Here is a 13,135-nt window from a genome sequence, read left to right on the forward strand (position 1 = left end):
AGAGGAATTGTGTGCAGTTGGGATCAGTCCTGACACCAAGAATTTGAAAGGTGTCCGTGGTTTGGTTGGAGCTTCTCTGTGGTAAAACAGCTTCTGTCTTTTAAAGGGTTGTTTGGCATAAACACTGGCAGGGCTGGGGGGGTCCTGGATGCAGGAAGGTCTCAGAGTGTAAACTGAACACGCTTCAGACTCTTTGGTTATTTCCCTCCCAAAATCCTCTTGTGCTGCATGTTCTTCCTCACTGGTTACAAGTGGTGGATTCCTGAATAGTGAATATTTCGGGATTACATCAACTCAGTGCCTAGCATTCCAAGAGTGGAGCCAGGTCAGTTTTTGCAGAGCTGAAGTGTGGGAGGAATGAACGGTGACCCGGAGTCGCTCGGCGTCTCTGGGGACCCAGACCTCCCTCACCTTGGGGATCTCTCTGGGTGGGAAGGAGCTTTTTCCATGGAGGTTTTGGAACATTGCACTGGCTTTTGGCAACATCTTATGGTAAGATTAGTCAGTAAAAACTGCATGTAGTTGATATGACAGAGCTGACTTTGGAATAAAGAAGGGACAGGCTGTATCCTTTCTAGGAATTAATACAGTCATTGGTGTCTGCCAGTGTATGTGTTAATTCCCCCCTCGTTGTGTTTTTGATTTCTTGGTATTACTAAAGAGTGGTTTTGTCCCTCCTTGGGGCTCTGATTTCTGCAGGTTTGGATGTGCAGGTGCTGGGGATTTGTGCTTTTTGGGGTGGCCATTGGTGTGGTCCCCCCATCCAGCTCCCCGTGCTTCACATCAGGGACCCACCTGGGCAGCCACTGGGCAGCTGCTGGTCAGGGTTTTCTGGCTGGATTAAACCAGATAAATAATTGAATCACAGGAACATTGATCTCTGCCTCCTGCAGAATTAATTGTGGGAGGAACGAGGCAGAAAGGTGATCTCATCAACTTGTGAGGCCATTTACGGGGCTGTGATGGGAAGGGGAGAGGGGTCCCTACCACAGGTCTCACCTCCAGGTCTGGTGGGGTTTGGCTGATGAGTTCAACGGGAAAACAGCTTAATTATTTCTTTAACTTATGTATTTTCTAGTATCTCGGTGGTCAGTCAGCTTCCTTCCCTGCTGCATCACAGAAATTGATCTCAGCCAACTTGGAGGAGCAGATTTTTGGAGGTTCTCTGTGAAAGGAGATGCTTTGTGTTGGCTGGGTGAGAAAAGAGCAGGAAGCTCTGAGACAAAGCAAGCATGAATGACTTCTGATTCCCAGAGCAAGAAATAATTCTCGTGCTGCTCTTATCCTTTGGGAGAGGAAGCCATGGATGGGAGTGAGTTGATTTTAGGCAAATGGGCTTTTGTTTGGACTCTTTCTTTCTGTAGTGAGACTGCACCTATTGCAGTGTGCCTGAAGGTGTTTTGCCCCCAGTATGGACACAGCAAAGTGTCCTCTGAACCTAACACAGCCAAACCAGTTCCTTCACTGGGGTATTTTACCACCAGGTAGTGCCATGTGCTCCCACAAGGAGCAGAGCAGCTTCATGGTGCTCTCCTGTCCTGTGCCATGGTTTGCCTGTGAGCCCATGCTCTGGTCCCTGGAGATTCCCCAGGTAACAGGGTAGTGATGTGTCACGCTGTGTGTGCTGAAATAGAGGAACAGAGGATCAGGCTTTGTTAGAGCTCTGCTTTCCAAGCTGAAGTTCCCTGCTGGAGTTGGTACCTCTGAGGGCTGGGGTGTGTCTGGAGCTCCCTGAAGCCAAGGAACAGCTCTTGGTTATTTCACCTGTGGGGCTGTCTCTGGAAGGGGAATTTAAGGCTCCAGTCATCCTCTAACAGTTCATTCTGCAGTATGGAGCCCGGTCAATGTTCTTGAACACTCAGCTTTGGACTTGGAGCACCCTGCACAGTCTCTCCTGCTGCTCACTTGGAGCAGGATGCACTGAGCACTGACATGGATGTCATGGATAAACCCCAGGGTTCTCTGAGCCATCAGGCATTGCTCTTCCAGAGAAAAGCTGCAGATCTGCTCACAGGAGCCAGAGTTTGGAGCCTGGCTCTGGTGGAGCAGCAGGTCTCAACCTGGAGACAGTGGTATCAGTCTGGAGCCATCTGGGAGTTTTCTGAAGCTTTTCCAGTCCTTTCTTCAGCAATGTTTTCCACTTTACTGATTTCTCATTGTCCCAGACACCAAATTGTTAAATATTAACATTGGGCTTGGGAAGCTGAAACATGCCATCCAGGAGGGGTGGGAGCAGCTGGCTGGTTCCATCTTTCCAGGTGGCTGTACAGGAAAGTACCTGTCTCTTCCAAACTTTCCTGCTGCCATGGTAGGAGTGGCAAGGGCTGGTCCAACCGTGCCAGACAGAGCAGTGGAGCCCAAGGGGCAACATGAGGAGTCTGCTGCAGGTGCTGGTAAGAGATTCCTGATCCAATCTGTGGTTCTTGGGCAGGCAAAATGGATCAGGTGCTTGTGTGAGGACTTGTGCTGCCTCCACACATGGATACAGGCTGTTCTCTTGGCTTTGCTCTCGTAGCAGAACCCAGAATTTTGAGGAATAATGAAGAAGGATTTGAAAGGTCTAAAGAGCAAATGATTGAGGCATTTGTGTAGCAAACCCTTTCTGTTGGTGGCAGTGATTGTCCATGTGCTGTAGAGTTTGGAGAGCAGGAGTTCTGGTGCTTTTTCCTCTGCCATTGGCATTTCCTCTCATCATCCTTCCATGTTTTGTTTTGGGAGTTCTGGTCCTGCAGAGTGCAAAGGCTGTGCTGACCTGGGGATGCTGAGAGTGGGAATTGCCACATTTTCTAATGGTTTGAGCCATTCACCTTGCTGAGCAGGGAAGGTGCTTCACTGCATGGCCAGAACAGCCTGATGTGAACTTGAATTAGTTTCCTCCACAACAGGGTTCTGGCTTGCTCCTGGGTGATTCATCCTTGCTGATCTGTTGGCATTTTTTATATAAACAAGTGGCTTGAGTGGAGGTTCAGAAAATAGTTCTGGGAGGCCACGTTGGGTCTGACAGCATTTCTGGTCTTGGGAACTGTTGTCTGCAGCCAAAGTCTCATCCCAACCACACGGTGCCATCTCCTTATGGAAAAGTCTACGGGCTGCCCACGTGTCCTTACAAATCACAGTCCTGAGAGAAGCAGGGTTTGGTTTCTATTGCTTCCCTCCCTTCCTGCTGGTTATTCCTGCAGTCCCAGGTGCTGCTGAGTTGGGATCTGGCACTCGTGGGCAGTTCTGCAAAGGCACTGTGGCTGTGGTGGTGCTGTCTTGTGACACTGATGGTGAGAGCTGTTAATTGCCATAATAAAACATTGGATCTGGGAGGGTTTAACTTCTCCTCTGGCCTGTGCTGTCCCTGGGTGCTGTGTCTATCCCCAGACCCTTACAGAGTCAAAGCATCCTCCTCTAGGAGAGCATCCCTGCCATGCAATACCTGCTGCTCTTTACTTCACTGCCCTGGTCAGTTTAGAATTAATTGAAACACAGACTCTGCCTAATTCCTCTGAGCTCTTTGTTATCTCTGGTGGCCTTTGCTGGCAGTCTGTCTTCCTTTTGCCTAATTTTGTGCTGCTTGTGGCTCCAGAACAGGACTTTGCTGAACACACAGAAACCTCCTCTGCTGACTTCATGTGCCCTGAGAAATAAACCTGGGAGGGGGAGCAGCTGCAGGGGAAGGTGCAGCTGGGGACATGGTGGGTGTGCAGGGGACTCTGCAGTTCCTCCTTCTCTCCCCAGTGAAGCAGCTCTGTGCTTTGGGAGGAACTCTGGTCCCCTTCTTAAAATCTGGCTTGTGCTTGGGCTGGAGGGAGGAGGTCAGGTCAGATGGATTTATCCTGTGGGCCAGCAGGAATTGCCTGCTCCCCAGGAAGGCAGGGTCACCTTCAGTCATACTGTAAAGATGCAGTTACAGCCTTGTTTGATCTGCTGTGCTGGATGGGGGCTCCTGACCACACGTGTTAATCATAAACCAGCCCTCTCCTCACCACCAGCCCCTTGCAATCTCCTGTTAATTTTCCTTGTTAAAGCAGGAGGAGAAATTAACCTGCTCTTTAAAAAAGTATTAATTTTTAGAAGTGCTGCAGAGCACAGAGCTGTGGTGATTTAGGAGAAATCAATGCAACAGTTATTAAATTATGTGGAACACTTGGTTGTGGCTGAAACAAAGAGTTTCCTGGAATAAGAAACATCCTCCTGGAACTTCTGTTGCTGTCCTGGAGTTATGTCTGCAGGGAACACAGACATTAAAATCCATTTGCAGGCAGTTACCTGGCTCTTAGCCTTGGGAGAACAAGTGGCTTTGCGTGCTCGTGTCTTTGTTTCTGCACTGCAGGTTTGGGGTTTGGGCTGATGTAATTACACTTCATAACCCCTCTGGCTGAGATACCTGACACATCCTGCAGGCCTGGGGTAAGGAAAGTGAAGGCTGTGGTTATAACAACTCACTGTGCACTGACCAAAGGCTCGGGTGCTCCAGGCATCCTGAGGTGGTTCCCTGGAGGAGGGGAGGTGTAATTTGGGTTTTGAGGTATACTTTGTTGTCAGTGGATTGCAGGAGCCCCCTCAGATGCCTCTGGCCCTGGGGAGAGGGGTAAAAGAACCTGGAGGGCTCAGATATCCCCACCTCATTCTAGTCTTGATAGTTTTCATCTATGTTGCTGCCTCCAAGCAGTGATGTCCACTCCTGGCAGGAGGGATGGAGATCTGCCTTCTGAGGGTCTTGGCAGGCACCATTCCCTGCCTCCTCCCTTGCCAAAGCCAACAAAAGCGGGAAAAGCCGCTCTGAAATGCTCAGTGCTCTTAAAAGTGTTGGTAATAGAATCCAACAGCAGACCACGGGGACATGGTTGAAAATAGATGCTTTAATTCAAAGCAGAGTTGGTCTGAATCAGGGGGTGCAGAAAGTTCCCCAGCACAGCAACTCCCTGGGTTTGGCTGGAAGGGGATAAATCAGATGTGAGAGCTGGAATAATCCTGCTTTCCTTGTCCCTGTCTGTCAGCACATGTGTTCTTGGGTGAATTGTGGGGAGCAGGATTGCCTCTCCCCTCGGACGGGTTGGGAACATTCCAGGTGGTGTTTCCACAGTGGTTTATCTTCCCCTTGGTGATTACACTGCTGTGGTCTTGCAAAATCAATGCAGCAGCCCTGGGTGTCTGCGCCGTGTTCCCACTTCCTCTGGCAGCACAGGTCTCTCATGTCTGCATTTTGCCCCACTGACAGCAAAGGAAGAGGAAATAATCCACCTGCTCTTCCAAAGGTTGCACAGATTGTGAGTCCTTGATTGGCTCCAGCAGGATGTAGTGGTTCAGTCAAGGTCACACAGCAAGTTGCTAATTAAGGCATTTCAGAAATTAATTTGGCTTCTTCACTCCATGCATGTCATTAAAGCACCTGCCCCACAGGCCAGCAGAGCCTGCCCTTAAATACAGCAAATTGAGAGAAAAGCAGCCTTGAGAGCCCTCAGCCTTCTTCATCCCGAGCCTGCTGCCCACAGAAACCAAATTCTGTTGTCACTGTAGCCCCTGCAGGACTTTCTGTGGCTCCCAGGGAAGTGCTGCTTGCAGCCTCCCCTGGGAGGTGAGATGGGTCCTGGGAGCAGGGAGAGCCCAGCACATGCTCCAGCTCCTCCTGGGAGCCCCATCCGTGACTGCAGACCCTGCCATAGCTGCATTTGTGCCAGGAAAAAGGTGTTTTTCTTTGCCATTTGCTTATTGAAAAAACCTCCTGGACTAGGTGTGTTGAAGGTGGAATGTGGATCCTCACTGCTGATGTCTCAGTCCCTCTGGATCCATGGTGCTGCAGAGGGTTCTGCCCTTGGAAACGAGTCCTGCTGCAGATTTTTGCCGTGTGGGTGGTTTTCCAGCCTCAGTACCTGGCGAGTTTTCCTTGGAGGGGTCCATCCTCTTCCTCATCTGATGGCATAAAGCAGAATTCCCTCACTCGACTCTCTCCCCAGAGGGCTTTTCTGCTCGCCTCACTCGAGAGCCTGCTGGGACTTTGTGCCTTCTTTCACTCCAAAGCTCTGCTTGTTTGAGAAGTGCCTGATAAAATGGGATTTTCCAGCTGTTCCCAGCACAAGCCCCCGAGAGGAGTTGTCTCAGCAGTGCCAGCCACAGCAGCAGGCACCGAATGCTGGCTCAAACACAGACAGAGTGAGCTGTGCTCCCTTGAAGCCGTGCCGTGGGTGCCTGCAAGGACTGGGAGCAGGGATGGACAGACTCAGAGCAGCCAGGGCTCCTCTCCCTCCCCATTCCCAGCACGTGCTCTGCTGGGTTTGCTGGGCAAACTGGAACTGACCCCACGGGCAGAGCCCGGCTCCAGGACTGCCACCAGCCCTGCCAGGGAAGAGCAAACAGGAGCCTCCTCTTGCACCCAAAGCAAACACAACAATTCCCAGGGATTTTCCGGAGGGTGATTCATTGGATGATTCCTTTAATCTCCAGTGGTGTTGGAGGAGACCTTCATTAAGTTTACGTCCCTTTCAGATGTCCCTTTTTATGCCTTTTTCTCTTCCTCACCAGAAATTTTGCTTATTTCTGTTACCAGAGCTGTTAAAGGTAAAAGGGACAGCCTTAGAAAGAGAAGGCAACGGTCTCTGGGAAATAACAGTGATCCAGGGAGGAAAGGGAAGAGAATGGGCCGCTCCTTTGGATTTCTAAAGGCACGATTTGGGGTGGGGCAGACACCAGAGACAAAGAGAGCACATGGCTCTTGGGGGGACACCAGCGTGGGAGTACTCCTCATGAGCCTTGTCACTTCACCCGATCCCTGAAATCGGGGCTGGGGGGGTAGGGGCAGGAGGGCAGGACCCCCAGCCCAGAGCAGGGGCTGCCAGGGGGACAAAGTCTGGCTTTGGGTGGCCGGGGAGAGGCTCTGCAGAGCCCGGCGCTGTTTACTGTGCTCTGTGGTTGGATTACACCACGTACAGTAATTCTCCTCGCACTGCCAGTAATTTCACTGACTTACCAAGCAGGCATCATTTCCTGAAAGTCAGCCCTGGACTTAGAGGAAGTAAGAGCCCTCTCGTCGTGACTAAACAGTCTATGCAAATCTCCGGGCTCAGGACGGCTCTGCCGGGCCCTGAGTCTCCATTTTCCCTCCTCTGCCCTGCTGCATGTTGGCTTTTAAAGCCCCCCGATGAGCCCCGGCCGTGAATGGACCTTTCTCCACTTTGCGCTGAGCACCCTCCCCCTGCTGCTGCCTCCCGCGCCGACAGCCCCCCGAATGCTGCTCTAAAATGTCCCAAATGCAGTTCTGGCTGAAGTTCCCATCTCTCTACAAGGTAAAGCCTCATTTTTTAACTGGGTCTTTCCTCCTCCTCTGTGGAATTCCTCGCGCGTTTGGTCGCCGGGGCAGTTGTGCAGTGGCTGCAGAGTTTTGGGAGTGATACCTCTCCATGTTGGGTACTGGGAATAGATTTTTTTTTTTTTTGTCCCAAAGATGTGATTTCTGTTTTGCTGGAGCCTGCATTGCTGGATGCTATTCAGTCAGTCAGAACTCGGTCGCTGAGTGTAGAATTTGGAGGGAAGGAGCTCTCTGAGGATTGATCCGTGTGTTTGTGTAGGTGTGATGGCTTTGAGGTCTTTTATTTCCAAAGTTAATGTGGGGTGAAGAAAGCAAGGGGAGCACCATCCAGCCAGAGCTAAACCCTCCACACTGTCAGTTTATTGTCCCAAATTTAGACAGACTTTGGGGTTTGGCAGCTGAAAGATTTTATGGTGATCATCTGCAGCTGCTGCTTCGGTCACTCCTGAATAATAATTTTTTTAATCTATGACTTTTGAGGTGCCAAATCTCTCTTGGCTGGCAGTGTGGCTGTAATAATGGGTGTGTATTTGGGTGTATAGATAGAGTTTTGGGTTTTTAATAAAACCCCCTCTTCACTGTGTGCTCTGCAGCGCAGTCATCCAGAGCTGCTCTGCAGACACCGTTTCCTCAGTGTCTGGATTGTGAGAAAATAAACCTTTTCTATTGATGGCTTGATGGAAAAAAAAATATTTTTAGGATGCTTGTTCTGTCTGTATTTAGACTTCACCTGTTCTTTCATTATTTTTAACACTTTGTTTTGACTGAGGAAGCTGAGCTGTTCCCAGGGGCATGGAGAAAGATCAAATGTCTGGGCTGGGGTACCTTGATTTTTTCCTGATCTTTTCTAGGGAGATAATGTGTCATAATCTCAGTTTTGGGATAATGACAGGAGTACTGTGTGCCACAGTAGCATCAGGTTGTCCTCTGCTCTGAGACCCACCTGCAGCTCTGCCTCCAGCTCTGGGTCTTTGGCCCAGGAGAGGCCTGGACCTGCTGGGACCAGTCCAGAGGGTGCCACAGAGATGCTGAATTCCAGGAATAAGATTTATGTAAAAAACAGTTGCAGAAAAAGTATCTGAAATAAAGATCCTGCCTCTCAGGACAACTTCCATCTGGTGCAGAAATTCGACTTCCACTGAAACAGAAGTGCTGTTACTGTAGAACCTCACATTTCTAATGAGAAAAAAACCCTTAAAATTCTGATTAATCCATCTGAAACAGGGACAAAACTACATGTTTCAAACCCAGTGACTGAGCTGACGCTCACTACAGGCTTTTGGTTGAGGTGATGATCCTTCTTTTTCCCTGAGGTCACCAAGGCAGCTGCTTCCAGCAGAATATAAAGCAGGCATGGTTTGTACTGGCTGTGGTTATCCATGGCCTTGTGTTAAACAATTACCCTGGGTTTGGTAAATTTACAGAGGTGGTGGTGGTGGAAGTTCTTGGGGTGGGGAAGCTGGCAGGTGATTAACTTTAGTGCTCTTTAGATAATGCAATTAGTTAAGACAAATGAGAGATTCTGGAAGTTTGTGACTAATGCCTGGAATGCTGGCAGAGGATGGGATCTCTGCATCACTTCCAGGAGGAGTATTGTCCTCCCTTTGCCTTGGAGGCTGGTTTCCTCTCCCCAGTTCAGCCCAGGGGTGGGGCTGGAGCCTTCCCTGGGGATGGAAGGGTCTGGGTGGCATTTGCTGGAGTGTCCTGGGCTGGGTCATGAGGCTTTCCCATATCCTGTTGCTATTCCAGCCCAGCCCTTGCCTATTGTTGGGAGCCCAGTGGCCACTCTGTGCTGCCCCACAGCCACCCCTGCCATGACATGGGTGTGCAGATGTTTCCTACTTCCCCAGCCTCTGTCAGTGCCCTTTGCAGGTGAACAAACCCTGCTTGGAAGTGTCTCAGCAATGGGACTGGGTGGGATCTGGGACCATTGGATCCTGCACAGGCTACTCACTCTGACCCACCCAAGTGTTCTGCTTTCTGGAGTGTGAAAAGGAGTCCAGGGATCCTTTAATTCCAAGGTGATAAATCTGGGTGCCTGATCAGTCTCTGGATGCCTTGATTTCTGGGTAATCCTAAAATAGCCACAGAAATATCAGGAGCAGGAGCTGCCCAGGAAGTGCTGCCTGCCCTCCCTGAGTCTTTAGGTCCACCAGTTGGTAACTGAGGAATCCAAACTCCCCACATCACACCTGCCATTGCTGGAGTGCTTCCAGCACCTGCACTGATGGCTTTAGGGCACCCTGGCCAAATGAGACATCCCAGAGAAGAAGGGGAAAGGAATGTGTCCCAGTGGTTTAAACACTGCAAGCCCATAACTTTTGATAGCAAACGGGTGGGGGGGGTCTGACCCAGCTCTTGGCCTGAAGCCCTTGGGAGCAGCACAGCCAGGCTCAGCTGCTCGTGGGTTTATGTCAGGCAGGGCTAAGTGACTTTTAAGAGTCTTTGGCTGCCTTTCTGCCTGTAGTGGGAAATTGGCCCTTTACTGGAAGTGAGCAGTGATTCCTCCTGCACCAGCCCCTGGCAGCAGCCTGTTGGGTTAGCCTGGAGCTCTGGCTGGGTTGTGCTGACACAGCTGTGAGGAGCCACCCGTGTTGGCAGCATCTCTAGGCCACCAAGACAGACCTGTTGGTCCATTTACCCTTCCTCACTGACAGGCTCATCTCCTGCCAGACCTCAGTGTTTGGTGCTGGAAATACATTGCTCTTAATTAACAGCAAAGTTTTTCTGCTTTGACAGAATTTGAAAACGCTATTTGGTGTGGGAGGAGGGCTGAGGTGATGGGATGGAGCTGGGGAAGGGGCAGGGTCTGTGCCACAGTGAAGAATGCAGGGCAAGAAGTGCTTATTGGCTCTTGGTTCCCTGAAATAGGGAAACCAGGCATGGGCTTGATGTTAGTGAGAGGATTGATGGCTCTTTCTGAGCCAAAGTCTGTGTGACTCAAACCAACAGCATCACTGGGCTGGCACCAAATAGAACAGTTTGCAAACCATCCAGCCCAGCCACCAGAGAAAGAGCAAGGGCAGAGCCTGGTCCCTGTTGCTGAAGCATGTTCCTTTCCAGGCTGGGGCTGGCCCTTGGGAAGAGGATTGGTAGATCTACCTGGATTTACCTAGATTCAAATCCAGGTGACACCAGCACTCCTTCCCCTGCTTCTGGCAGCCTCGTGTGCGTAGAACCTGCCAGGAGGAGAGGGATGTTTCCCACAGGCTCCAGCTAGTGCTGCATGGAAAATTGCAGTGAGACAGCCACGCTGTGATTGGTGTAGCTGGGTCTCTGGGGGCCCCTGCACATGAATGAAATCCTCGAGTCCTTTTTGGGGTCAAGGTGAAGCCTTTGCACCTCTCAGCAGCCTTTTTTAATCAAGCACAAAGTGGAGTTGAGCGATGCCTCGTTGGATGCTCCTCTCTCTCCCAGTCCATGGTGCAGGGATGTGCACAGCCCAAATCAGCCTTGACTGTGTACCCACACTCCTGGCCAGGGCTTTTCCTACTTTTTCAAGAAACAGATTTTCAAACAGCACCACAGAGCGTGTCCTCAGTTCCAGGTTCATTTCTGGGATCTGTGGAGCGCAAAGCAACGGAGACGCTCATTGAGCAGAAAGAAATTAGAAAGAAATTAGCCACTGCTGGCTGAGTGAGGAAGGAGCTCTCTGGTCTCATCCTGCCTCCTCCAACCATGGCTGTGTGTTCCAGGATTCTTCATACCTCGATGAGCTCTCCAACAACAACTCCCTCTTCTCGTCCCCCGCGGATTCCCTGTCGGACATCGCGGATCCCAAGGACTTCCTGCCCGCCGACAGCCTGAGCCACGTGCCAACGCTCTGGGATGTGAACACGCCGCAGCAGAACCAGATCGAGGTAGGGGCTTGTCTTGGTTTCCAAAGACAGGTGTCTGCTAAGTGTTAGGAAAATTAATCCACAAACATCAGAGGTTTGTGTTCAAAAAGGAAACAGAGGGGTCCTTTGACTTTATTCGAATAAAGGGAGAGGCCGTGGGGCATTCCCCTGGGATCTCTCAAATTTTTGGAGGATGCAGCCTCCTTTTTATCCTAATTTCCCTTCTCTCTTTCCGCATTGACTGAGGTACTTGAGAGGTACAGACTTCCTGATACGCCTGGTACCAAAGATTTCCCTCTAAAGTACAAACCTCCCTTTTAATTTTTAATTCTTAAGGAATTTAGGAGTTTTTCTTCCCCATTGTTTCTTTCATCTTTCAATGTCTAATTTCATTTATCAGCAAACCTAAGGTTTATTTGTAAAAGCAAATATCTTTTTCCATTCATCAATCAGTGGAATCCCTCCCATTGTTTCTTTTATCTCCCAGTGCTAGTTTTATCTACCAGCAGACCCACAGCTTGTTTGTAAAGACAAATCCACTATTCCTCTCATGAGGAAGGCAGGAACCTCCCCTGAAATGGAAAATGTAAACCCCCTCCCTCCGAATTGCTATAAATTTTAAATTAAGGGGGGCTCTCAGGCAAAAATATAGGAGCAGGAATAACAGTTCTTTACTAGGGAAGAAAATAAAAAGATAAAATAAACAATGCAGTAAACTAAAAAAACACTGACAGAGTCAGAGCACAACCTGACACCCTGCTGGTCAGGGTGCTGGTAGCAGTCCAATTGGAATGGTGGCTGCAGTCCTCCTGGAGTGTCAGGTGTGGTTCTGCTGGAGCAGGGATCCTGCAGAAGGGTGCAGTCTTCCTCTGAAGATCCAGTGGAAGAAGCAGCTGTTCCTCTGGGAAATCCAGTGGAGAAGCTGTTCTGGCGTTCCAGAATCTCAAGATTATATCCGGGTAGGAATGCTTGGCTCCTCCCTCTGGGCAGAGCATCTCCCAATGGATTCTGTAGCTCTTATCAGCCATGCAGGGACATTCCATAGCCTGTTATCAGCAGATGTCCCCCCAGAGGGAGGAGTGGTTGTGGAAGAGATAAGGAAAACTGCCCAGTGAGCAGAAGACAACTGCCATCCAGATGGCAAAGAGAATACAATTTGCTTGGCAATCTAGGACAGGGCTGCTCCTTTCCCATCCTCACAACAGACAGGAAGTACCTCAGCCTTCATCCCATGGGGGTTTTAGCAAGGAATTAAGAATCCAGCCCAGTTCCTTTGGGTGAAGTTTGAGGTGTGGTGATGTTATTTCGCTGTTGCCAGCTTCACTGGTGGAGGCAAGGGGTGAAGTGGTGTTAAGTGTCCTGGAAGCAGGAGGGGATCCCCTCTCAGAGGGATTCATGCACTCTTGCAGGGTGCAATGCAAGGCAGTAACTCTTTCTCCTGGCAGCCGTGGCAGGTAGGTGCATCCTGTGGTGGATCCATCCCTAAAACATCCAGCAGGTCCAGGGTGCTCGGGAGTGCTGAAGGGATGGACTCCAGGAAAACTACCCTGACATGGATCATTAACTTCCCCCCTCAGCAGCACCTTTTGTTTGTTCACCAGGGTAAATAGTTCAGTAACAATGACTAAATAACTGTCTCAAGACTCACCATTTGTGTTTACTTTGTGAGTGCAAGTCCCTGCAAGAGTTTTCTGGGGTGCAGCAGCTCCTTGCAGTCCTTCAGCATCACCTGACTGTGGGCATTTTTGGGCATTTTCACCAGCCTTCTGCTCTCTGCTCTGCCTCAGCTGGGGGACTGACATGGGCACCACTGGCACCAGCTGACTGGAGGTTGTTGGAGCCACATCATCCTCTGGATCTGGATCTGGGTCTCAGCTCTTGCAGTGTCTGTCCATCTGTGCCTCACATTTCCACTGTAGGTCATTCTCTTAGGAAAAACACCCAAAGTGGCTACCCCAGGAGGCAACTGGGGCAATCACTACTACATTTTGAGGCTCTGTGTGCT

The 13,135-nt window shown here is 50.2% G+C and overlaps 1 protein-coding gene across 3 annotated transcripts in view; it reads left to right on the forward strand.

The window, feature by feature from the left end:
* The window catches only part of SBNO2 (strawberry notch homolog 2), a 48,617-nt gene that overhangs the window by 12,938 nt on the left and 22,544 nt on the right, over window positions 1-13,135 (forward strand). For 2 of the 3 annotated variants that reach the window (XM_041416982.1, XM_041416973.1), the window contains exon 5: window positions 10,987-11,151. In XM_041416982.1, the coding sequence (XP_041272916.1) occupies window positions 10,987-11,151 (165 nt within the window). Of the gene's footprint in view, window positions 1-7,018; window positions 7,269-10,986; window positions 11,152-13,135 lie in introns of those variants that run through there. The other variant, XM_041416987.1, reaches the window with a different exon arrangement.

Source organism: Onychostruthus taczanowskii, unplaced genomic scaffold, assembly GCF_017590055.1.
Source record: "Onychostruthus taczanowskii isolate IOZ18803 unplaced genomic scaffold, ASM1759005v1 scaffold106, whole genome shotgun sequence".
NCBI lineage: Eukaryota > Metazoa > Chordata > Aves > Passeriformes > Passeridae > Onychostruthus > Onychostruthus taczanowskii.